The sequence below is a fragment of the Ornithorhynchus anatinus genome, chromosome 12 (genome assembly GCF_004115215.2).
Source record: "Ornithorhynchus anatinus isolate Pmale09 chromosome 12, mOrnAna1.pri.v4, whole genome shotgun sequence".
NCBI lineage: Eukaryota > Metazoa > Chordata > Mammalia > Monotremata > Ornithorhynchidae > Ornithorhynchus > Ornithorhynchus anatinus.
In genome coordinates this window covers 9,792,275-9,819,053 of record NC_041739.1, presented here as the reverse complement: position 1 = coordinate 9,819,053, position 26,779 = coordinate 9,792,275, and the positions used below count along the sequence as shown (strand labels likewise).

Genomic DNA, 26,779 nt, shown 5'->3' with positions numbered 1-26,779 from the left:
CGAAGAAGCGGTATTTAGATCAAGTGGTGCCCAGAACCGAGAATGTCCTTCTTCGCCAGCTGGCTTGTTAAAACCCGTCGTAATGCAGTGCTATTTATGCTGTTTATAAAGCCGGGGAAATTTGATGTATTTTTATCCGAGGATAGAGTTCTTTTTCACGGCATCTGTTAAGTGCTACGTGCCAAGCGCTGCACTAAGCACCGGGGTAGATACAAGTTATTCAGGTTGGACACTGTGTCCCACGTGGGGGTCACCGTCTTAATCCCCATTTTAATCCCCATTTTACAGATGAGGTAACCGAAGCCCAGAGAAGTTAAGTGACTTACCCAAGGTCGCGCAGCAGACGGGCGATGGAATCGGGATTAGAACCCAGGTCCCTCTGACTCCCAAGCCCCTGCTCTATCCACTAGGCCACGCTGCCCCTCGGGTTCTGGATTCCCATCCGTGGTATCACAGCGTCACCTTGAAATCTCAATCTAACGTAATCCGGGACTGAGTAGCACTTAGGTCAATTGATGGTATTTGTTGAGGGCTTACTGTGTGCACAGCACGTCACTCAGCGCTCGGGAATGCATACAACACGGTAGAGTTGGCAAAAGGGAGCTTACGGTCTACGGTAATCATCTTGCTCACGTCCATTCCTTCCCATTGAGAATAAACGAATATTAACCTAATTCCAGATAAAACAATTCGATTTACTTTTTAAAAATGTCTCAACCGCATGCAGACCTCGTGTCGTTCGGTGGGTGGAGCCCCCCAACACAGATCTCTGTCATTGTCCATGGGGGGGTGTTCAACCTCAGTTCCTCACAATCTACTAAGACTGTAGACGTTGGTGGCATCATTTGACTGGGCTAGAAACCCTGCTCCAGGGCTGCCTTTCCAGATGCTCTACTTTCGTTTCCTCAATCACGAGGGGTTCTTTCTTCAAGTCGCCTCCTCCTGTAATACATTGTGACCGTTCGATTTCGGCGTTTAGTTCACTCCCGAACCCATTTACTGAGCGCTTACCGCGGGCAGAGCACTGCGCTAAGTGTTTAGGAGGGTACTTTACAGCAGACACATTCCCTGCCCCCCAGGAGCTGACAGTTTAGGGGAGTCCGGCGCCTAACACCGACGTGGAGGATCGAACGTCGAGGCTCTAGACCGTGAGCTCCTCGTGGGCAGGAATGTGTGGTGTTACACTGTACTCTCCCGAGCGTTTCGTACATGGCTTCGCACAGAGTAAGCGCTCAGTAAATTCGATCGAATGAATACATTAGCGACTTTTCAGGGTCTGGCGGGGGTCAGAATTAAAAGCGCACAGGCAACGCTCACGGTTCAAGATTATCAGGCCTTGCATGCAGGCACGCCCTTTGTTTCTGAACTTCACAACTATATTTTCTAGATTTAGAAGTGATAAATGCTAATCACATGGGTGTGTAGGCGGAGGAAATCTTGAATTTTAAAGAAAAATAAAGTCAGAATAGCAGACTTTGGGTGGGTCGGGGGGAAAATGCTGTTTTTTTTTGTTTTTTTTTTTTTTTAAAAGGGGGACTTTGTACTATCATTATTTCAGCCTAACATGAAAACGCTGACAAATTTTGAGGTAGCTTTAAGAGTGACAAAAATAGAACTGCAGTTTTGGGTGTTTCTAGAAGGAAAAGTTCAAATTGTTTAAAATACAAAAAGACTGAAAAATTGCAGTTTTAATTGAAGATCTGGCAATCACTTTCAGGGCCTTTCGATGAGTAACATCCATGATTAAACACCGTATTGCCGTGAAGTCTGACTCCGCCCTTATAAAGCACGAAAGCCGATATCTCCGAAAAGGCATAAATTGGACCGATCTTCTATTTTCGTTTCTTCACACGGCTTCTTTAATAAGTTCAGCGAGCCTCTGAAAAGCCTAAGATAAAAGAAACGTGATCGTGAGGCAAACTTAGGTAACTAATTTTTTTGTCCTAAGAGTTCAGACAAGATTGACCAGGGGCTCATTCCCTCTAATTCCCGGGAGGGTTTCCTACTTCTCTAGGGAACCATGAGGCTTCATAACAAAATTCTGCAATTTGAATTGAGTTTTGTGGAGGAAACGGGCTACAAAATGATAATAATGCTTTTTTAGCTTTGCAGGTCCATTACTCTCTGGTGGCTCATGAGCATTTTTTCCCCAGTAGCAATTACTCCTCAGCCACACAGATTTACAGATATATGCACCTGTAATTTATCTGAACTTCTGTCTCCCCAAATATTGTGTATCATTGTGTGCATCAGGCACTGTGTATATCAAGTCTGGTTTTTTTTTTGGTTGGGTTTTTTTTTTTTTTTTTTTTTTGTATTTGTTATGGGCTTCCTAGGTGCCGGATACTGTACGAAGCGCAGGGGTAGCTACAAGATAATCAGATTAAACACAATCCATGTCCCGCATGGGGTTCACAGCTTGAATCCCACTTTACAGATTAGGTAACTGAGGCCCAGAGAAGTTAAGCGACTCGCCCAAACTCACACGGCAGACAAGTAGTAGAGCCGTGATTAGAACACAGGTCCCTCCGACTCCCCTAGGCCAAGATGCTTCTCTGTTGCATCTCTGTTACATTGTACTTTCCCGGGAGCTTCGTATCACGCTGTTCACACGGCGATCCCTCGAGAGATACCGTCTGATTGACCGATTACTTGTAGATTGACAGACTTCTTAGACACGATAGAAAACCCACGGTAACTGGCGGGCAAACCGAAACAGCCGGCTGCATATAAATGGCCCTCCCCAAACACCGTCCATTCCAAGTACTTAGTACAGTGCTCTGCACGTAGTAAGCGCTCAGTAAATACTATGGAATGGATTTTTTAATCAGAAGCTTAGAATGGTGCACTCCAATCAGCAGATGCTCAATTAAGATCAACCGATGGTATCTTTTGAGCACGTACTCTGCGGAGAGCACCCGCATAAGCACTTGGGAGAGTACGACGATCCCTACCCACAGAGAATTTACAATCTTTTACTCCTACTCTACGTACAGTCCTTTGATGTACGTCTGCTTGAATCTCATTTCATGCTTTTTTTTTACACGGGCAAAATTGGCGGTTAGGCCATTTTCTCGCAGAAGGTGGATCAGAGCATTATCTCGAGTTAACACGTGCCTTCATCTCGGAGATCTCCGATGTACCACCCCACCCATTTTTTCCAGAAAAGTCTTCCCGTGAAATACCGGGGTGGGAGACAAACCTTTGCACATCATCCTTGTTTAGGCGGACCACTTAGAGACGGATAAACTTTGCTGCGGGTCAGTAAACGAATTCAACATACTTGCGAGTCCTCGGGCAGGCCGCTTTGCAGCCCAGGGCACTTACCAAGTCCATCTGCTCCGGAGAGGAGAGAGAGAAGGAAGCGCGGACATAGGAACTAGGATCTGAACTATCGACGTTGAATGCACCCCCGGGAACTAGTAGCACCTAAAGAGACAAGATCGAAGGTCATTCATTCGTTCAAGAGTATTTACTGAGCGCTTACTCTGTGCAGAGCACTGGACTAAGCGCTTGGGATGTACAATTCGGCAACGGATAGAGCCAATCCCTGCCCATCGACGGGCTCACGGTCTAATCGGGGGAGACGGACGGACAAAAACGAGACAACTTAATCACGATAAATAGAATCAAGGGGATGGCCGCCTCCTTAACAAAATAAATAGGGTAATAATAATAATAGGTTATGAGAGCATTCTCAGCAGGCCACGTGCAAGTGTTTCTAGTTTTAAAAAAAAAAAAAGAAAGAAATCATCAGGTTGGAAGAAAAAGCAAGTCAAAATGTTAAAATGAAATGTCCCCTAAACCGAAAAACTCTCGAAACTGAAAGACTTGGCTTGTGCAAAGGTCCAAGAGAGAAAAAGAGTTCAGGTTCTAAAGGTCTGTTAAACAAATATTGATAAAAACAAACAAACTGAAAAACACACCCCAAAAGGAAATGACGAAATGCATTTTGGAGGCCACCTTCAATAACACTCATAGGAAAAAAGAGCCTTTGGATTTTCTAAAATCTTTGACGCACCCACGGTTAATCTTTAGCAGCGAGGCCTAAAAGAAAGGGCATGGGCTTGGGAGTCAGAACTCTGCCACTTGTCTGCTGTGTGACCTCGGGCAAGTCATTTAACTTCTCTGTGCCTCCGTTACTTCATCCATAAAATGGGGAAGAAGGCTGTGAGCCCCCTGTAGGACAGGGACTACGTCCAACTTGATTATCCTGTATCTACCCCAGTGCTTAGTACAGTGCCTGTCATATCGTAAGCCCTTAGCAAATTCCTTTAAAAAAAACAAACCAGAACTGTACTTTCTTTATTCCGAAAATGTAATATAAAATATCAGCAGTTATTTTAACTTCTGGCTTCCAGTTGGCTCTGTTTCTGAACGTTTCTGAACTCCATTCACAGCAGAAAATGTTCAAAAATGAGCAAAAGCATGGATAAAGATTACCCGCCTCTTGTGTATATGCACTTTGACCTTTCGACATTCGAAATTTCATTTCCTTTAAAAACGAGGGAATGGGCTATTTGTCGGCGAATGTTGCTCTGAAAGAATTTCTGGTCAATTCTTATACCATTCACGCTCGTGAAGCAGGGTGGCCTGGCGGATAGAGCGCGGCCCTGGGAGTCAGAAGGATCTGAGCTCTAATCCCTACTCCCTCACTTGTCTGCCGGGTGACCTGGGATAAGTCACTTCACTTCTCTGTGCCTCAGTCACCTCATCTGTGAAACGGGGATTAAGACCGAACCCCATGTGGGATACGGGCTGTGCCTAACCTGATTATCTTACATCTCCCCCAGCGTTGAGTACAGTGCCTGCCACAGAGTAAGTGCTTAACAAATACCATAAACACAACGAACAAAAAACCCCCGTTAACCGTCAGAGAAAGCCGGGAAGACGGCACGCTCAGTGTTTTGCAGTGGGGAGGGTTCTGAGAAAAGGAATTTAAAGGTAAAGAAAGGGAAATCCCTTTTTCTGACCAATAAGCGCTCTCCCCCATTACAAGCCGTTAATCAGAAATGCGACGGTGTACGCAGTCACCGAGCAGTCAGTAGTATTTATTGATAATAATCATAGTATCTGTTAAGCGCTCACTATGTGCCGAGCACTGTTCTAAGCGCCGGGGTGGATACAGGGTCATCAGGTTGTCCCACGAGGGGCTCACAGACTTCCTCCCCGTTTTCCAGCTGAGGTCACTGAGGCCCAGAGAAGTGAAGCCACTTGCCCGAGGTCACACAGCAGACAAGTGGCAGAGCCGGGATTAGAACCCGTGTCCTCCGACTCCCAAGCCCGGGCTCCTTCCACTGAGCCACGCTGCTTCCCTGTGTTCGTCGTGCCCCTACTCTGTGCGGAGCACCGGGCGACACGTCAACACAGTCCCTGTCAAGCACGGAAGCTAGACGTACCTACTGAAATAGCTAACGGAAATTCAACGGTAGAAGAAAGTAGAGATTAAATGAGAGGTGCACACAACTGCTACGGGTAGTTGGGAATACTTAGGTGTCGCCGAAGAGACGGCTGCGGGGATGTCAGAGCCTGGATATCTGAGGTGAACTACTCGAGGTCCTGTGCTCTCCGACACGTTCCTCGAGGGCAGGCGTCGTTCCTACTAACTCTACTGGACTCTTCCAAGGGTCTAGTACGGCGCCCTACACTCGGGAAGCACTCGGGATACATTCACTCGATAGTATTTATCTAGCGCCGACTGACGTCCCCCCGGCCCAAGCGGAGTTGGGATCCCCCGTGGGAAAGAGTTTGGTGACTTGGCAAGACAGGGGCGACGTCGGGTGGAGATGCAGGAGGGAGAGAGGGAGGCAGACGGACGGACGGACGGACGGACGTGGCAAGACGCTGACGTGGAGATATCTTCTGCGTGCGGATGGGGTCGCGCTGGGGCTGGAAGTCCGTCCGTGTCATCTCTTCCCATCCGGCGGAAGGAAGGAAGAGGGCGGGAGACCCTTTCTTCTGGGGGGAGAGCTCCAATGAATAATTCCCCCGCTTCCTACTGCTTTGAAGCCATCCATCCCCGCCCAGGCTTCAAAAATCTCGCTTTTATCCCATCCCAGTGATATGCTGCTATGCGCTCACAGGGTGCAGAGGATCGCACTGGATCGCACCCACGGTTATTTCTAGTCCCCTCGACCTCAGCATCCGATCTGCACGTATTTGATTTCTCCTCATTTCTTGGCTACGACTCGAGGGACAAAGTTCCACTCCGTACGGTGAGCGTGAATGGGATTTAAGAACGCTTCCTTAGTAGTGGGCTCTTGATTTTTTCCACAGCACTTCTCCTCTGAGTCCAATTAATACATACATCCGTGAAATGCGTTTTATCACCGTTTCTCACGTCTCTTCGGAATCGGTCGAGTAGGAAATTAAAACGCCCTTTTGAAATTAATTCAACTTTTTTTTTTACCTCTTTTTTCAATGCCTTTTCCATGATGAGCTGTTGTGTGTCAGACACACCTTTAATTTTAATCCACAAGAACATCCCGGCTGCAGGAGAATGCCACTCTGCCAAACCTGGGGATCAAAACAAAACAAAAATAAACCAAAGCACCGACCCCAGGATCTTCAAATGGTTCACTCAAACATGCACCTCCCCCGCCCCCACCCCCCCCCCCCCCAGCGCTGAAATTAGTTTCATTTACAATTCTGCTGTGCTCCACTTATTTTCTTATTTAATGTTTCCATATTTTGTGGATTCCAACCGCATCCATATCTTTCCTCTTGCTGTGGTGATCGTGGCTACTAACTCTAGCGCAGTCGGTCAGTCGGTCGTATTTCTTGAGTGCTTATAGTGTGCAGAGCACTGTACTAAGCGCTTGGGAGAGGACAATATAACAGTAAACAGACACGTTCCCTGCCCACGACAAGCTTGCAGTCTCCCAAGTGCCCAGCACAAGGCTTTAATTAATACTACTAATTGATAGCTCACTTCTTTAGCACTTAAAACGACTTATGTCTGTACTGAATTACTCATTCAGTGGTATTTCTTGAACAACTACTGTGTGCAAAACACTACATTAAGCACTTGGAAAGTACTCGAGAGGCAAAACCCACTATCGCTGCCTACAGAAGCTTACGGTCCAACAGGGGAAATGGACCTACGAAGGTTATCTCTAAATCGAGGGAGCGGAAGGAAGAACAGAGGCCAAAGAGGTAGGAGAGGGGATGTTTGTATCCGAGGATTTTATCAATACAGTGGCGTTTCTGGTACCTCCAGTAGACGTTTTCAGGGTGAGAAGCTCAATCTACTGACCTTTTAGCCACTTGTCTGCAGAAGCCAGCATGGCATCCCGCTGCTTTCTATAGAATGCCATCACCCTGGAGCACCCCCCCCCAAAAAAAAAAAATGCAGTTAAATTAGGCAGAACGAGGCTGAGAAAACTGGCAACGGATTGGCAGACCTCTAGGATCCAATGCATAAGGATTTCCCAAAGGTTTAGCTTGAACACAGTGAATATTTCGCAGGACGATAAAGAAAACCTATCTCGTTATTCCGTCCGCTCTGACTTCAGCTAGATCTTTAATAATGTTGGTATTTGTTAAGCGCTTACTATGTGCAGGGCACCGTTCTAAGCGCCGGGGTAGGATACTGGGTAATGAGGTTGTCCCACGTGAGGCTCCCCAGTCTTCATCCCCGTCTTCCAGATGAGGGAACTGAGGCCCAGAGAAGTGAAGGGACTTGCCCACAGTCACACAGCAGACGGGCGGCAGAGCCGGGATTCGAACCCATGACCTCTGACTCCCAAGCCCGGGCTCTTTCCACCGAGCCACGCCGCTTCTCGTGGCGAAGCTGGAAAGATGAAAAGATCGTTCATCTTTTTCCCACTACGGCACGGATTCCCAAACAGTTTCCTAGGTGCGTAAAGCGAATGTCTTTCTCGCTCGTGAAAAGGCAGAAGTGTGAAATGACAGTCTCAACAGAGGCAGCACAGGCCGTCCCCGGGCCGGACGGAAGGGATCCGGGTTCTGGTATCGGGGAACCCACTACCCGGTGACGTTTAGAGACCATCGATCGATCGATCGATCGTATTTATTGAGCACTTCCTGCGTGCCGAGCTCTACCCTGAGAGTCTGAGAGAGTAGGCTACAACAGAGTTAGACAGACGGGTTCACGGACCACAAGGGGCTTACAGTCCTGAGGGTGGAGGCAGACATTAATAGGAATAAGCAAATGATGGATATGTTTGGCTGAGGGAGGGGATAATAAAGGGTGCAAATCCACCTGCAAGGGCAATATAGCAGGGAGTGGGAGAAGAGGAAACGAGAGCTTAGTCGGGGAAGGCCTCTTGGAGGAGATAGGCTTTTAATAAGACCACGTCTGCACGCCCCAGCCAGAACCAAGAATCGAGAAATTCTCCCGTTCAGACAACTCTCTAGCGATGGCCCCCCAGTTTTGCTGAAATTAGCTGATTATTTCAGGCAAAAAGAGTTTTCTTTCCCAATCTTTTCCCCTATTAGGCGCTGTTACGTCCCCCCAAAGCAAGTATAACGCTATGGGATAATAATGTTGGTATCTGTTAAGCGCTTACTATGTGCGGAGCACTGTTCTAAGCGCCGGGACAGATACGGAGTGATCAGGTGGTCCCGCGTAAGGCTCACGGTCTTAATCCCCGTTTTACAGATGAGGGAACTGAGGCCCAGAGAAGTGAAGTGACTCGCCCACAGTCACACAGCTGACCCGTGGCAGAGGCGGCATTCGAACCCTTGACCTCTGACTCCCAAGCCCGGGCTCCTTCCACAGAGCCGCGCTGCTTCTCTGGGGTGATGCCTTTGAAATTCTCAATGGGTCTGGGTTAGCTAAACTAAAAGGGTGGCGAGGACCCAGAAGAAGCAGATGGCGGGGAAAAAAAAAAAAAAAGTGGAAACTCGAAGCCGTTTCGCTATCTTCCAACGCCTAGCTAAGTAGGGGTGGACTTCAAATATCTGCGTAAATTCTTGTAAGTGCACAACTGAAACGTTTAGGGACTGATTTAGCACTAACAGATTAAACCTAGTTTTCATCTGAGAAAACTCCAGCCCAGCGGAGATATGGTGAGTCAGTGTTGAGCCCGGCCCACACCCCTCCCAACGAAACCCTCTTATACCACTGACGATGATAACTGTGCATCTGTTAAGTGCTCACTGATACGCCAAGCGCTGTGCTCAGGGCGGAGCAGAACAACATGAGCAGAACGCACACAGTCCCTGTCCCTCAGGGGGCTCAAAGCCTAAAGGGGAGGGAGCACAGGGTTTTCCTCATTTTACGGACGAGGAGACCGAGGCACGGCAAAGCGAAGTGACCCGTCCGAGGCGACGGAGGTGACGGAGCCGGGATTAGAGCCCAGGTCCCCTGACTCTCAGGCCTGCGCTCTGTCCCCTAGGCCAAGTTGGCTCCTTTTAATTTAGACCTCATTACCTGTCTACATGTTCCAGGAAGCCCTCTTCTCCCCACTGCTGCAGAAGCCGGGCTATTAGAAGCTACAAGAGACAGAAGGAAATACCGTAGTGCGCGTCAGTACATTCGGCACATTTCAACCCAGTGCTGGTGCTGTTGAAACTTTCTACCTCGCTACGAGAGTACAGACAGTTCAAAAGATCAAACTCTCATTCCCGACTACATTTCAGTCAGTTGCCGACTTTCTTTCCCTGGCCCGATTTCTACGGAGACGGCGCCTGACGACGGAGCTCTCCGACGCTTTGACCGCAGCGTTCCTCGGTACGGCGCTAGACAGAAGAGGAAGGGCCTCCATTTTCACTTTTTCCCTATTTGTTTAAAAATGAACTCCTTCGCGGGCTTACCCGACCTCGACGGTGGCAGGTTGGATTCTAGGGGGATTCCCTTCCAGAAGACTGACTGGCACATTTAGACGGCAGTGGGCAGGTGGGCCGGGACTTAGGAAATGCCCACATAGTAATAATAACAATAACAATAATGACGGCATCCGTTAAGCACTTACTACGTGCAAAGCACCGTTCTAAGCGCTGGGGAGGATACGAGGCGATCAGGTGGTCCCACGTGGGGCTCACGGTCTTCACGCCCATTTGACGGATGAGGTAGTTGGTGCACAGAGAAGTTAAGTGACTCGCCCAGAGCCGACAAGCGGCAGAGCCGGCATTTGAACCCGTGACCTCTGACTCCCCAGCCCGGGCTCTTTCCACCGAGCCACGCCGCTTCTAGTACCGGGCACTGTGCTAAATTCTGAGGGGTAGACAGAAGATAATCTGTTTGGACACCGTTCCCGTCCTCCGTGGAGTTTACGGGCTCAGAGAGGGGGAGTGGGTATTTTCTCCCCATTTTACAGGTGTGGAAATCGAGGCCCAGAGAGGTCGGCACAGCGGGCCAGTGGCAGAGCTGGCTGCAGAACCCGGGTCTTCCGTCTCCCAGGTAGCGATCTGCTCGAATTAGTCTTCTAATGAAGATCGGGGGAGTCTCTCCACCTTGGACAATTGCGGTCAGACCGTTTCCCACAACGACCCAACCGGCTAACCCCTCGAGGACTACTTCCCTTCCCTACTTCGACTGTGAGCTCCACACGGGTCGGGGACCGTGTCTGACCTGATTAACTGATATCTACCCCAGCGCTTAGCAGAGTGCCTGACACAGAGTACGCGCTCAACAAATATCACGGCTTGTTTGTGGGCAGGGGGACGTGTCTACCAACTCCGTTGCACCGTACTCTCCCAAGCACTTCGTACAGTGCTCTGCACCATAAATACAACTGAGAGGCGGCGTGGCTCAGTGGAAAGAGCCGGGACGTGGGAGTCAGAGGTCACGAGTTCAAATCCCGGCTCCCCCGCTCGTCAGCTGCGTGACTTCGGGCCAGCCGCTTCACTCCTCTGGGCCTGAGTTACCTCACCTGTCAAATGGGGATTAAGACTGTGAGCCCCACACGGGACAACCTGATCACCTTGTTTCAACCCCAGCGCTTAGAAGAGTGCTTGACACAGAGTAAGCGCTTAACAAACGCCATCGTTATTATTAGTATCACTGACGGTGCTCAATCAATACAGTTGCGCTCCGTAATACGACTGACAACGATGATGCGAATAATAATAACGCTATGGGTGCAGTAGAGTCGACAGACACCAACTGCTCCATTCTGGAACCCACCATCCCAAGCAATTAACCTGCCCTCTCGTCTGCTCTTTCCTCATCTGTCTGCGGACACGCGATCTTTCACCGAACCAGCACGAGTCGCTCAGCCCCCGGCAAACTGTCTTCTCGCCAGGTCCCAGACGCCGACCGAGCACCTGAACCTACCCGCCGCTGGAGGGTTGGTGGCTTCCCAGCCCGCGGTGAAGACCCGCCGGAAGAACCCGTTTCTTCGGAGCTAATGCGCTTTAAGACATCCTGGTCTGCAGACCGATCTAGTGTAACCAGCCGACCGTACGCTGACCGGCTCTTACCTGGGCGAACGTGCTGGTGTGCATTGTGGACACTTGGATGTGGAGAACGACTCTGTCGATTAGGGGTTTTGGACCTGTCATAAAGCCTATTCTCAACCTGAGGAGAAAGACAAAAAGGGATCAGCCACAGAGTCAACTGACGCTGTTCAATGACTAAAACATCCAGACTCGATTTTCAGTTAGAGCTTTTTTCTTAATGGTATCTGTTAAGCGCCGACTACGTGTCCAGCCCTGTTCTAAACGCTGGGACAGATAGAAGTTGATCGGATCAGACACAGTCGTTGGACCCATACGGAGGTCACAGTCTAAGGACAACCATTTTATAGTTGACGGAACTGAGGCACGGAGAAGTTAAGTGACCTGCCCAAGGTCACACAGCGGGCACGTGCCGGAGCGGGGATCAGAACCCGGGTCCTCTGGCTCCCAGGTTGATACTTTAGCCACTGGAGCTCGCTGCTCCCCTTCGGCCTTTCGTCTGGATTCCTCCAGGAAGCCAGCCGAAACTCGAAGGGACAGGGAATCTGCGGCAGGTGAATTTTCAAGGCTTTAAATTAGTCCATCCCAATTATTTAGCTTCTCTGTAAAAAAGCCAGACAAGCTGGCTTCCTAGAGTTTGAACTGTGTCGTCAACTAAATTGCATCGCCTCTCTCTGCCACGATTTCTAAATCATATGGGTCCAAGGACCTCAGACGAATGAAAATGTCTTGGCAGAGAGAAGGCACTTAGACCGGTAAGGCAGAAAGATTGGTATTTCTGGTCTCGGGCTAACAGTCAAGCAAAATTAGAAAAGGCCCAAATCAGATGAACAGCGATTTCAGGTCTGGAGAATCAGATTTTCACGGCTGACCTTTCTAGAGTGAAAAAAAAAAAAATCTCTGAATGCTCTTATGCTACTTTCCTTACTGACCTCAGACTGTTCTGAAACAGTATACGCACGCAAATTTACATTACATTGATTCAGAATGAAAATCCAGCCCTCTCTCCAGAGAAGTGTGCGTATCCTTAGCTATTACACTTACTGAACTCTCCACAAGCGCTCTCTGACTTTATAGACCTCAGGGGGTGTGGATGGGGAAACATGTCTCTCAACCCTGTCTTTCTGCACGTCACCCTTAAATCGGAGAGCCAGGGAATGACACGCCGCAGTGGGAGGATCGGTATTCAGACGATGTATAAACTGTGCTTACCCGGAGGAGAGAATTTTAGAGAAAGAGTCGGTTCTGATGACTCGACCGTCGACGTCCATGGAAAGAAACGTGGGCGCCCACGGCTTGAAGTGGAAAAGGAAAAGCTGACCATCATGCCTTCCCCCAACAAACCATGCACGTACTTTCCTTGCCCGCTTCTCTCTTCTCTTTGGGGGCAGCGGGCAGGGAACGGGGTGGCCGAATCATAGACTGTGAGCCCCTTGAGTCCGTATCCAATTTTTTTTTTTAACGGTATCTGTCAAGCGTTAACTCTGTGCCGAGAACCGTACCGAGCGCTGGGGTAGATACAGGATCACCAGGTTGGGCACGCTGCACGTCCCAAGCGGGGATCACAGTCTTAATCACCATTTTACAGACGAGGTAACTGAGGCACAGAGCAGCGAGTTGACCTGCGGAGCCGGGATTCGAACTCGGGACCCGACCGCCGGGTCCACGGTCTTTCCACTAGGCCATTCTGCTCCTCAGTCACGGCCTTAATAACGAGGAAGGGCCGGTATTCTAACCCCATCTGAGGAAGTGGTAACTGAGGCCCGAAGGCGCCCAAGGTCGGACAGCAGTCTAGTGGCAGAGTGGGGATTAGAGCCAGGTTTTCCTGACCTCCGGTCCTGTGGTCTTTTCACTAAGCCAGGCTGCCTCCCACCCCGCCCGGTGGTGTCCGGGGAAACCGACCACTGGTTCAGTATCACCACTGGGATTACGTGAAGCTCCTTAATTCAGATCAGTGTGCGGCACCTGAAACACGCCATCTGATTTACAGGTTTCTATCTGCGGCACCGATAAAATAAGCCCACGGTGATTTACCTTGCTGAACTGGAGAAAATAGTACGGGTCATCTTCTATTATCAGAAAATCATATTTTCTCGCCAGCTGGAAAATACAATTACCCTTTATATGAAGCAGTCAAAAATGTCATAGTTCAAGTCTTCGATTCTGTTCTCGTCTTAAACCGAACAACTCGTAAAAGCACATCTAGTCCATAAGCCGGCTACGGGCAGGGAACGCGTCTACCGACTCCGTCACGTTTGACTCTCCCGAGGCCTTGGCACAGTGCTCTACACGCAGTAAGCACTCAATAAAGACGATCGATCGACCGACTGGGGATCTCGCTTTACGAGGCTCCGCGTCGTGTCACGGTCACGGTATCTGATTCCCCCGGTTTCGCCGCGCATCTCCGAGTAAAGCTGTACTGCTTAAAGTAACTCTGGAGTCTGGCAGCGAGTGAGTTTCCTCTGCGTTTAAAGACTTATAGATGCCGGAGCACAGGTCGGGAGACCAGTAAAAGGCATAAGACCAAACCCGGGGAGCACTAAGGCACAGTCGACGACGTGGAGGCGGCTACGAGGCTAAACATCGAGTCGGGAAGGATATTCCTTCTGAACGTCACCCTGGGAAGCTAACGAAAATGATAACATGAGAGAAAGGATGTCATCCTCAGAAGCCAATGGAAATGATAGCATTCGAATTACGGAGTCCCGGCGGGCCAAGACGCGCAATCGATACACTATCCTTTCGTGCCTTGCTTTCGTGCGGAAATAAAGAAGCCACGGCTTTCTCATTATTCCTTCTCTCCTCTCCACAGAGCCTATTCTCCCTGCAACAGGTCTAAACGGAGCTGGGACTTGCATGCCAACAGAGTGAACACGGAACCCCTCCAGTGCACGGTGAGGCCTCGGATCTTCCCAGGATACCTCATATATTGCCTTTTTCCGTTCCGCCGTTAACGAGGTTCCAGTAGGGTTGCCGCCATTGGGGACGGTGTACAGAAATTTGGGGTTCTTGCCGTTGGATTTCCGTGCATCTTCCGGTCTCCACTTGGAGAGAGTCGCTCTGAGGGCATCCGGAATGATTCCCTGTTGGTCGCTGGGAACGCTGATGATGTTACAGCCCAGCGGTCTCAGCTGTTGAGTGTAAAGAGGAGAAAACCAGAGCGCCCAATAGGGCATACACCAGTCAGAGACAGGAGATTCGTTCATTCAATAGTATTTATTGAGCGCTCACTACGGGCAGAACACTGTACTAAACAATTCGGCAAGAGCGGCTTGCTCTTTGCCGCTTCTCCTACCTGCCGTTTATTTTGATATCCGTCTCCCCCGCCAGACTCTGAGCTCTTTGAGGGCAGGGATCATGTCTACCTTTTCTATTTTTATACTCTCCCGCGGGCTCTGCCCACAGTGAGCGCTCAATAAATACCCCTGACCGACCGATCGCAATCTATTAATGTCATCTTAGCCGTATCCCACTCCTGACGCCGTTGCCTTAGCTTGGAATTCCCTCCCTCCCGACGTCGGACAGACCACGGCTCTTCCCGCACTCAAATCCCTCCTAAAACCCCACCTCCTCCAACGGGCTTTCCCTGCTATTAATTTCCCTACATAAGGCCCCGTCTCATTAAGCGCCGTATGCTTTGCACACGGTAAGCGCTCAATAAATAGGACTGCATGAATCAATCTTATTAATAATAATAATGTTGGTATTTGTTAAGCGCTTACTATGTGCCGAGCACTGTTCTAAGCGCTGGGGTAGACATAGGGGAATCAGGTCGTCCCACGTGGGGCTCACAGTCTTCATCCCCATTTTACAGATGAGGGAACTGAGGCACCGAGAAGTTAAGAGACAGGACCGACTCCCGTGATCACCTTCGATGTCGCAGCTTGTACTCTTTACCACGGACTGTCACACCGGACCGAGCACACTGCAGTCTAAACTCTGCGGATTTAATCTGACTGCACTGATTAAATCAGCTTCCCACAAAGCGAATTCGTCACTGAATTTCAAAACTCGTCTGTCTTCGCTGTCCTCTAAGTACAGTAACTTCTTGCTACGCTAGATCCGTTTCTTAAACAAATAATAAATCTATCAACGGCACTTCCAAACACCAACTGAAATACGTGTAGACTCTGGATCCTTGGAGAACCCGAAATAGAACCCCAATATTTTCGCAGCGGTCAGCGGAAGGTCCGGGCACGACCAGAGACGGCACAGAGACTACGGAGCGGCAGGCGTCGGCATCTTCAGCGGAACGGAAGGTGAGGCGCTTCCTTCGAAAGGTACTCACAGCTGAAAGTGTTCCAGGGTACGCGGGGGCGTCTAGGAGGATGTTATCGCCGGGATCAATAAGCATCTCGAACACCTACCAAAACAGGAAGAATTTACCTTTTACAAGTGCGGCTGCTGAATTTCCAACAGAATAGAACCACCAGTCTGGTAATTCAACGCTTATCAATATTTCCCACCCTCGCTTTAACACTTTAGGTTCTGACCACCCAAACCGATCCGATTTTGGAAGCCAAAGCCGGTGGCACATTTCCATCGCTAAGAGTGACTTCTGTGGAAATTTCGCAAGCGACGCAATTTCAGGGAGAGCTGCCGCCCAGGAAAATATAGGCAATCTGGCCTACCCCCGTGACAGATTTAAGTGTAAAAACGTAAAAAAGGGACTCCACCATTTTGAATTGAACAAAATTAGATTATCCACAGGGCACAGGACTCTTTTATCAGCGACCAAGCCGAAGAACGGATCAGCCTAATGAACTACAGCTCATCAATTTCAAGTAGGATAAGTTTTAATTCAGTGGGGCACAGTCAGTTGCTTGTTTTAATCGTAGGGCACAAAGACCGCAAGGTATTGTTTGATGAAGACAGCTGGTCTCGCTATCCAGCCTTCAAGGGAGAAGGTGAGTCTATTAATAATAATAATAATAACAGTAATGATGATAATAGCGGTATTTGGCAAGTATCTCCTCTGTGCCAAGCACTGTACAAAGCGCTGGGAGAGATCCAAGATACGATCAGGTTGGACAATGGGGATCTCAGTCTACAGGAACCGAATGCCCATTTTACTGATGAGGAAACTGAGGCACAGAGTTGAATGACTTTTTAAAAATGGTATTTGTGAAGCATTTACCTTGTGCCAGGCACTGTAACAATAATAATAATGACGATAATGTTGGTATTTAAACGCTTACTACGTGCAGAGCCCTGTTCTAAGCGCTGGGGTAGATACAGGGTCATCAGGTTGTCCCATGTGAGGCTCCCAGTCTTCATCCCCATTTTCCAGATGAGGTCGCTGAGGCCCACAGAAGTGAAGTGGCTTGCCCACAGTCACACAGCTGACAGGTGGCAGAGCCGGGATTCGAACCCATGACCTCTGGCTCCCAAGCCCGGGCTCCTTCCACTGAGCCACGCTGCTTCTCCGACCGTACTACGCGTCGCGGTAGATAGAGGCTAATCAGATTGGACACAGTTCACGTACCACACGGAGCTCACAGTCTTAATCCCTGTTTTACAGATAAGGTAACTGAGGCACAGAGATGTTAAGCGAACCGCCCCGAGTCGCACAGCAGACAAGGGATATTCCCAGGGTTACACTCCAGGCAGGTGGTGGAGCTGGGATTAGAAGCCAAGTCCTCCGCTTCCCCGGTCCGCGCTCTTTCCGGGAGGTCACGCCGCTTCCGTAGGAGTACGGAACTCGCGTTTCTCTCTCCTTACCTGGCTTTCTGGACTTACATCAGCCGAAATTCAGATTTGGTAAAAAAAAAATTATTAAATATTGGAAGGTGAGCTCCTCGAGTCTTTTTACTGCTGGGGTCTCCCTAGCTCTCGGACTAGTACCTAGTACTAGGGAGGTGTTCAAGAAATGCCCTCGATTTACCGGACAGAGGAGCAAACGGTTGTGTGAGAAAACATTTTGCCTCATCGTAGTCCTGCTCTATTCGTTGGATGTACAGTCTCCCAAGCAACCGAGTTCCGCCCTTCTGTGATCTCACTCGAGCCTTCTGTCTGGATGGATGAGATCTCTTTCTCCCTACCGATTTCCTGATCACGAGACTCTACCGGGGAAGCGGCGTGGCTCAGTGGAAGGAGTCTGGCCTTCGGAGTGTCAGGGGTCACGGGTTCGACCCCCGGCTCTGCCGCTTGTCAGCTGGGTGACGACAAATCCTCGGTGCCTCGGTTACCTCATCCGTCAAATGGGGATTAACTGTGAGCCTCACGTGGGACGATCCGATGACCCTGTATCTACCCCAGCGCTCAGAACGGCGCTCTGCGCGCAGTAGGCGCTTGACAAATACCGACATTAAACTGCAAGCGTCCTATTCCAGGCATTCTCGACTGTCCCATTTCTTGAGCACGCACTTCCTTCTCTCTTACTTTGCAAAGTCCTTCCTGGCTGCCTGTGGTGACACAGATCTCCATCTGTCCTTCGTCTGGACCATACCGAGCAGTGGGTGGATGATGAAGATTCGTCTGGAACTTTTTCAGCCAGGACAACAGCTCCGGAACCCTGAAACAGATCTGCCATTTCAATCAAAGTGATAACTGTGGGGTCTGTTTAGCGCCTACTACGTGCCAAGCACCGTTCTAAGCCCCGGGGTAGATACGAGACCATCAGGTCTCACGTGGGGCTCAGAGCCTGAGGAGGAGGAGGGAGCCCAGGCATCGAATCCCCATTCTGTAGAGGAGGGGACGGAGGCCCAGAGAAGCGAAGCGACCTGGCCAAGGTCACACGGCAGATAAGCGGTGGACCCGGGATCACCACTCGGGTCCTCGGACCCCCGGGCCCGCGTGCTTCCCACCGGGCCCCGTCGCTTCTCCGTTTAAATACGCCTGCCCGGTATCCATCTCGTATTATGCCCGGGCCATCCTGATTAAGGTGCCGGGAACTTGCGCTTAGCCTACGGGTCTCTCCTCGGGAACGACAGATTCTCCCGAAACAGGTCTTCCAGATCTGCATTCGAAGAAGAAAGAGAAGATGAGATGCAGATCATAGATGGATAAATCACTCGGTCGTATTCTTTGAGCGCCTACTGCGCGCAGAGCACTGTACTTGAGCCATCACAACGTAACGGTGTCAGTAGACACCACCTCCGAGTGGTGGGCGGTGACAAGGTGGGATAAGTTAAACTGAGTCGACAAGAATCTTTGGAACCAAGAGGGAATTCAACTTAGTGAAATTCCATAACAACAACAGTAACAGAGATGGATGGTATCTGTGAAGCGCTCACTGTCTGCCAAGCACTGTTCTAAGCGCCGGGATAGCTACAAGGCAACCGGGTCGTCCCACTTGGGGCTCTCAGTCTAAATCCCCATTTTACAGATGAGGTCGCTGGGGCCCAGGGAAGGTCCCAGAGCAGACGCGTGGCGGGGCCGGGGTCAGGACCCACGTCCTCTGACTCCCAAGCCCGGGCTCCCCCCATCGATCCACGCCGCTTCTCTAATGAGGTAAGGGCCGCTTTACGGGGCCGGCAGAGGTTTCCTATTTTTTTTCATTTGTCAGTTGCAATTCTGACACTGGGCACGGCGGGAATGCATTCATAATAATGATAATGTTGGTGTTTAAGCGCTTACTATGTGCAGAGCACCGTTCTAAGCGCTGGGGGAGATACAGGGTCATCAGGTTGTCCCGCGTGAGGCTCCCGGTCTTCATCCCCATTTTACAGATGAGGTAACTGAGGCCCAGAGAGGTTAAATGATTTGCCCACAGTCACCCAGCTGACAAGCGGCAGATCCGGGGTTCGAACCCACGACCTCGGACTCCCGAGCCCGGGCTCTTTCCCGAGCCACGCTGCCCAGGCTCACGCCGTCTGACGGCTGCTCAGCCGCTGTGAATCTGTACCCGGATGAAGTGCTGGTTTCCCCAGAGGACGCATACGCAACACCCTCAGCTGTCTATAAACTGTTTAAACGCTTCCTCGACCACCTCGCCGCCTTTCCATCTTCAGCGGGGAGGCTGACGACGAGAAGTATTCACCGTCCGTCCCCTGCTCCGTCGGGGACGTGGTCGAGGCCGGCCGGGAGAGGTTCCCTCGCTAGTCCTCGGTCTCTATCTGCTCCGGATGATCCTCGTCGTGGGCGGGGTTCGTGTCGACCCGCTCTGCTGTACTGTACCCTCCCGGGCACTCAGTACACAGGAAGCGCAGAGCGGGCGCTCAATAAATACCACCGATTGATAATGGAAGACCTTTTCGGGGCAACGCGGCCGTTAATCCCTTCGACCTTAAGGAGGAAAGCGAGCAAGCTGGTCCTGGCTCTTTAAATCCAACCTCCCGTGCCCCCAACGGTCAGTTTCCAACGGGCCTTTCTGGGCGACCTCCAGTTTCACGATCGTAGAGTCCGTGACCCGTACGGCTGAAACGGACATCGGGGGTCACTCGATACACGCGAGGAAGCGCAGGGCCCCTGGATCTACTCTCATCCCGCCGGGGTCCCTCAACGGGAGATATCCTGGCTGGACTCGCCTCGGAGACGTCTGAGGTTTGGAGCGGGGCTCCTCGGGGACGCCCGAAAATCGAGTCCCCGGGGGGATCCAACTCCGAGCGACCCGGGTTTCGGGGACTGCCCGGGGCTGGTCAACTCGACCCACCGTTTGCCAACACGGGAGATTTCTCCTGCCCGGGCACCAAACCAGGTTACTCGACGGTCTCGGTGACAGAACAGTCCGTTGACCCTGAAGTCGGTCTACAGCCATCCCGGGCCACGGGGGCAAAAGTCGGAGCGAGGGAGAAATAACAGTTTGGTCGGAGGAGGGGTCCCCATCCTCTCCCACGGGGTATACGCCCTGTCGACGATTCGCACAAAGGGAGAGGTCAGAACCTCATAAAATTTCCCATCGGCGCTATTGAACGATTTCAGCTGTCCTCCCCACTGCTTCTAAAAATGACGACGTTGGTATCTCTCAAGCGCTTACCGTGTGCCGAGCGCCGTTCTAAGCGCTGGGGTAGATACGAGGTAATCGGGTCGTCCCACGTGAGGCTCAGGGCCCTCCGTCCCCATTTTACAGATGAGGCGACCGAGGCACAGAGGAGCGAAGTGACTTGCCCGGAGTCAAGCCCGTCAAACGGCAGGGACCGTCTCTATCTGTCGCCGACCTGTTCATTCCAAGCGCTCAGTACAGTGCTCTGCACAGAGTAAGCGCTCAGTAAATACCACCGAATGAACGGGTGGCGGGGTCGGGATTAGAACCCATGACCTCTGACTCCCAAGCCCGGGCTCTTTCCACTGAGCCACGCTGCTTCTACTACCTGTGGTATCTGTTAAGCCCTTACTATGCGCCAAGCACTCTGTTAAGCGGTGGGGCAGATCCCAGTCAGGCACCTTGGAGACAGTCCTGGTCCCGGCTGAGGCTCACACTCTCAATGGCCGTTTTACAGATGAGGTGACCGGGGCCCAGAGGATAATAACGTCGGTATCCGTTAAGCGCTTCCTGTGTGCCGGGCACCGTCCTAAGCCCTGGGGTAGGTGCGGGGTCATCGGGTCGTCCCACGTGAGGCTCACGGTTAATCCCCATTTTACAGACGAGGTGACCGAGGCCCAGAGAAGCGACGCGACCTGCCCCAGGTCACGCAGCTGACGGGCGGCAGGGCCGGCATTCGAACCCATGACCTCGGACCTCCAAGCCCGGGCTCTCTCCGCTGAGCCACGCCGCTTCACTCGGAAGCGAAGCGACTCGCCCCAGGGGACGGAGCAGACGAGTGGCCGGGCCGGGAGAAGCACCCACGTCCCCGGACGCCCGGGCCCGTGCATTCGACGCCAGAGGCCCCGGCCGCACGGCGCCTTTAACGTCTCCCCGTACGGTCACCGCGTCGCCTTCGGATAACTACCCCGACGAGGCCGAGTACTGGAGGGCTCTCTTCATCGCATCTTCCCCGAACTCGACGGCCGTTCCGTCTTCCACGGTGATGGTGGCGGTCTTAAATGGAAACGTGTTAGGGTTGGGGGCGCCTCCGGCCAGGGAGATGAGGGACGGTGGAGATTTCTGCATCAGTTCGGCTGAAGTAGACACGGGAGGCGAAAAACCCAGCTCTTAGAAGGTGAGTCGCAAAGAACGGTGACAGATTTTCACAGGGTCGGGGAGGATCTCCCCTCGAGCTCAAAACGTCACAGTCGGGACATTCGTTCAACGCTCACCACGAGCCAGGCACCGTACGCTACGCTCAGGTCAGACACCGTTCCAGTCCGGGGGGAGGGGGGCGGGTACGGAATCCCCGTTTTACAGAAATGGAGGCAAAGGGAGGTCGGGTGACTCGTCCGAAGTCATTCGCTCATTCCACGGTACTTATCGAGCGCTTACTACGTGCAGAGGACCGTACCGAGCGCTTGGAATGGACAACTCGGCAACAGATAGAGACCGTCCCTGCCCAGCGACGGACTCACGGTCTAGATGGGGGAGGCAGACGGCAAAGCAGAACGCAACAGAACAAGACGTCGTCATCGAGATAAATACAATCACGGAGATAGTCACCTCATTAACAAAATAAATAGGGCAAAAAATAATACATACATACAAGCACAGTGCTGAGGGGAGGGAAAGGGGTCCCACAGCGGACAACTGGCGGAGCCAGAATCGGAACCCAGGTCTTCTGAATCCCGAGCCCGGGCTCTTTCCACTAGGTCACGTTGCTTCCAATAGACACTTTCTGATGTTTTAATAGAAGACAGGCTCACTGGACTGTGGTTTGTTACTTCTAGCCGTCAGAGAGACGAAAGCCCGTGCTGCCCCTTGGCCGGTCCAGCCTGCCTGGCCCTTTAGGTGATCCGTCTGAGCGTCAGTCATGAAAATGAAGGTTGAGGGAGGGCCTGAGGCTAGATGGGATTCCTCTCTGGGATAAGCAGTGAATTTTAATTCTCCCCTAAAAGTCACTGAAAGGAAAACATCTCCTATTTCAAAGATTTTGCAGAAGGGCTCCAGAAATCCATCCCCCAATCTCGGAAATTTCAAAACTCATTACTTCATTGTAACCCGCGGGTCATCGCAGCGGAGGGGCCGGGCAACGGGACGGACGCATCTGACGTCCGAACGTGAAGCGGGGCCCCGTTACTTGGAAATTCTGCACTATAAGATGTGCGGAAACGAACCCCCCCCCACCCCCCAAATCTGCAAACGAGCAGTGACTGGAAAGAAAAACGTAGCAAGGATGGAGCAACTTACTGGGCCGGGAATAGAGTAAGAAAGAAAAAAAAAAACAAAAGATGCAAGACGAAATCTGAGAGCGAGGGCAATTATTCAGTAGCGATATCTCGCAGGCGAATGGGCGCTCACCGATCCGAGAACGGGAAGGTAGGAGAAGGGTTAGTTTTGCTTAATTGATTGCAGAAGAAACCGCCGAGAATGAAACTAGTGGGTTAAGGCTCGGCTGACGGCAAAAGAGATCTAGGAAAAGGGCCAAGTTCTGCGTCACCTTTCTTAAGTCGAGGCCTTTGTGTCAGTGTATGTTCTGGGGTTTCTTATTGGCTTCGTGGGGCTGAAGAAAGTGAAATAATCATAAATTTTCAGCTCCAGATGTCCTGGGAGCCAAACGTCTTAACCTCCCTTGTGGGACTAGTTGTAACCGTTAATCAGTAACTAATAAACCCATTCGAGTTTCAAGGACTCATCCCTTCCCCCCCCCCCCCGCCCCCGCCAAAAGGCGGAAGCTTAATACGCGTTGAGATGGGTATCTTCATTTCGAGAGGGGTTGAAAGGGAGACGCTTAATACTCACTTAAAAGTCGTATCGGCGACGGATTTCTTGCCGCGCTTACTGCTGTGAGGAACCGGGCGTAATTCATGTCCGCGTTTTAAACGAGAAGAGAATTCCCTTCTTCAATTAAAGGGACTAGGAAAAGAAAGGGGAAAAAAAAAAGTCACTTTCCAGAGTGTAGTATTTCGAGAAGCAGCGTGGCTCAGTGGAAAGAGCGCGGGCTTGGGGGTCAGAGGTCATGGGTTCGAATCCCGGCTCTGCCCTCTGTCAGCTGGGTGACTGTGGGCGAGTCACTTCGCTCCTTGGGGCCTCAGTGACCTCGTCTAGAAAATGGGGATGAAGACTGTGAGCCTCACGTGGAACAACCCGATCACTCTGTATCTCCCCCAGCGCTTAGGACAGTGCTCTGCACCTAGTAAGCGCTTAACAAATACCAACATCATTATTATTATTAACTTCTCTGTGCCTCGGTTCCTTCGTCTGTAAAATGGCATTAAGACTGTGAGCCTCACGTGGGACGACCTCATTCCCCTGTATCTCCCCCAGCGCTTAGAACAGTGTTCTGCACCTAGTAAGTGCTTAACAAATACCAACATTATTATTGACACCTTTGTGCCTCAGTGACCTCATCTGTAAAATGGGGATGAAGCCTGTGAGCCCCACGCGGGACCACCTGATGACCCTGCATGTCCCCCAGCGCTTAGAACGGTGCTCTGCACATAGTAAGCGCTTAACAAATACCAACATTATTATTATTATCAACTTCTCCGGGCCTCAGTTCCCTCATCTGTAAAATGGGGATGATGCCTGTGAGCCTCACGCGGGACCACCCGATGGCCCTGTCTCTCTCCCAGCGCTTAGAACAGTGCTCTGCACAGAGTAGGCGCCTAACAAATACCGACATTATTATTAACTTCTTTGTGCCTCAGTTCCCTCATCTGTAAAATGGGGATGAAGCCTGTGAGCCCCACGTGGGACAACCTGATTCCCCTGTGTCCCCCCCCCCCCAGCGCTTAGAACAGTCCTCTGCACATAGGAAGCACTTAATAGAGAAGCAGCGTGGCTGAGTGGCAAGAGCCCGGGCTTGGGAGTCAGAGGTCGTGGGTTCTAATCCCGACTCCGCCACTTGTCCGCTGTGTGACTTTGGGCAAGTCACTTCACTGGGCCTCAGTGACCTCATCTGCAAAATGGGGATGAAGACCGGGAGCCCCATGAGGGACAACCTGATCACCTTGTAATCCCCCCCCCCCCCCGCCCCAGCGCTTAGAACAGTGCTCGGCACATAGGAAGCGCTTCACAAATACCAACATTATTATGGAGAAGCAGCGTGGCTCTGTGGAAAGCGCAGGGGCTTTGGAGTCTGAGGTCATGGGTTCGAATCCCGGCTCGGCCACTTGTCAGCCGGGTGACTGTGGGCGAGTCATTCTATTTAGTTGCCATTTTTTTGAATCGCCATCGTTCTCGTCCGTCCGTCTCCCCCGATCAGACCGCAAACCCGTCAAACGGCGGGGACCGTCTCTATCTGTTGCCGACTTGTTCATCCCAAGCGCTTAGTCCGGTGCTCTGCACACAGTAAGCGCTCAATAAATACTGACTAAATAAATAAATACAGAGAAGCAGCGTGGCTCAGTGGCAAGAGCCCGGGCTTTGGAGTCAGAGGTCATGAGTTCGGATCCCGGCTCGGCCCCTTGCCAGCTGTGTGACTGTGGGCCAGTCGCTTCACTTCTCTGCGCCTCAGTTCCCTCATCTGTAAAATGGGGCTGAAGTCTGTGCGCCCCACGTGGGACGACCTGATTCCCCTGGGTCTCCCCCAGCGCTTAGAACGGTGCTCGGCCCATAGGAAGCGCTTAACAAATACCATCATTGTTAAATACTATTGAACTTCCCTTCTCGGGGCCTCAGTGACCTCATCTGTAAAATGGGGCTGAAGTCCGTGAGCCCCACGTGGGACGCCCTGATTCCCCCGTCTCTCCCCCGGCGCCTAGAACGGTGCTCGGCACATAGGAGGCGCTCAACAAATACCAACGTTATTATTACTAAATACCAACATGATTATTATCATTATTGTGTCCAACGTGGATCTCCACTTGGTTTAGCAGCGGCCCCCACCTGACGAGGCTGGCGCTGGCGCAGGCCTCGGCCTCCTTCTTCTTCTTCTTCTCCTCCTCCTCCGTGACAACTGTCGCCGCCCCCCCCCCTCACTCCCTCCCCACCCCCGACCCGGAAGTTCTTTCCTGGATGGGGGGCAGAGGGAGGGGCTTCGGCTCCGCCGACCAATGGGAGCGCGGGGCGGGGCGCGCGCCCCCGAGGAGCCGGCGACGCAGGCGCAGCCGCGGCCCACGCGCCGCGGAGCTGGAGGGGGCTCGGCCCCCGCCGGCCAATGGGAGCGCGGGGCGGGGAAGGGGCGCATGCGCAGCCGCAGGCGGGGCCACCAGCCCTCCCCCCCCCGGCTGAGGCCTCCCGCTGAGGGTCAGTGAGCCTGGGCAGCTCTTCATGCATTCATTCATTCATCCATCCATCCATTCATTCATTCATGCATTCACGCATTCATCCATCCAGCCATTCATCCATCCAGCCATTCATCCATTCATTCATGCATCCATCCCTCTATCCATCCATCCATCCATGCATTCATTCATGCATTCACGCATTCATCCATCCAGCCATTCATCCATTCATTCATGCATCCATTCATTCATGCATCCATTCATTCATGCATCCATCCCTCTATCCATCCATCCATCCATGCATTCATTCATTCATGCATGCATTCACTCACTCATCCATCCATCCATGCATTCATTCATCCACACATCCCTTCAGGCGGCAGAGCCGGGACTCGAACCCATGACCTCTGACTCCCAAGCTTGGGTTCTTCCCACTGAGTGGTAATTTGAGCTGGGGAGACTCCATCTGGACCCTGTGCTAACCTCACAGCCGGAAGAAAGATAACTCGAGTGGAGATGGGAGGCCGAGGGAGGGCTGCAAGAACTCGCCTGCCCCATTTTAGTATCAGAATTTGGAGCTAAACCGGTGGGTGTCAGAGATTCTGAGGTTCGACAACGTGGCGGAACCGAGAAGAACTTGTTTTTCAGAAACGCGGAGGTGCAGCGTTGGCCACCAGGTGTTTGCAATAATCGGCATTCTCTTTAAAACCGAACTGCATTAAAACAGATTCATTAGAGGGAGCGGTGATAGATCATTTCACCCTCCGTCGGGTGCCCGGAGCACGTGGACGGCATGAACGAGGAGCCTCAGAGCCTGTCAGGCTGTTTTATTAATTCCGTTGTAGTGTACTCTCCCATGTGTTTAGTACAGTGCTCTGCACGTAGTTAGCGCTCAATGAATACCATTGATTTGATCGTATAGATTTGATCAGTCTTTCCTTGTGCATTTCACCAGTATAGAACTGGATAGGGAATGACCTGATTCAGGGGCCCGAGAGCAAACTCTTCCTTCACCTTTCAATATAAAAGTAAATATCAAACCCTTGGAGAATCGGGTGTACTCTTGGCATTCATATTTAAGCAGCGTGGCTCAGTGGAAAGAGCCCGGGCTTGGGAGTCAGAGGTCATGGGTTCGAATCCCAGCTCTGCCACTTGTCAGCCGTGTGACTTGGGACAAGTCACCTCACTTCTCTGGGCCTCAGTTACCTCATCTGTAAAATGCGGATGAAGACCGTGAGCCCCACGTGGGACGACCTGATTCCCCCGTGTCTCCCCCAGC

The 26,779-nt window shown here is 51.5% G+C and overlaps 1 protein-coding gene across 8 annotated transcripts; it reads right to left on the bottom strand.

Moving 5' to 3' along the window:
- Nucleotides 1-1,655: 1,655 nt before the first annotated feature.
- Nucleotides 1,656-25,233, bottom strand: AADAT (aminoadipate aminotransferase). Of its 8 annotated transcripts, none has more exons than XM_029076737.2 (15): nt 25,102-25,228; nt 23,075-23,188; nt 21,195-21,283; nt 19,958-20,052; nt 17,746-17,878; nt 15,653-15,727; nt 14,286-14,495; nt 13,399-13,464; nt 12,577-12,659; nt 11,389-11,485; nt 9,398-9,459; nt 7,256-7,320; nt 6,410-6,516; nt 3,328-3,429; nt 1,656-1,888 (listed from the first exon to the last, which is right to left on the bottom strand). In XM_029076737.2, exons 2-15 carry the CDS (start codon nt 23,139-23,141, stop codon nt 1,847-1,849), a joined length of 1,293 nt encoding a protein of 430 aa, XP_028932570.1. In that variant the 5' UTR covers nt 23,142-23,188; nt 25,102-25,228; the 3' UTR covers nt 1,656-1,846. The 8 variants fall into 8 exon arrangements, 7 of the variants coding, with proteins under 7 accessions (XP_028932570.1, XP_039769626.1, XP_028932571.1 ...); XM_039913692.1 differs by lacking the exon at nt 19,958-20,052 and adding an exon at nt 22,773-22,835 and having other exon boundaries at nt 21,195-21,363; nt 25,102-25,224; XM_029076738.2 differs by having other exon boundaries at nt 25,163-25,224.
- Between the last annotated feature and the right edge of the window lie 1,546 nt (nt 25,234-26,779).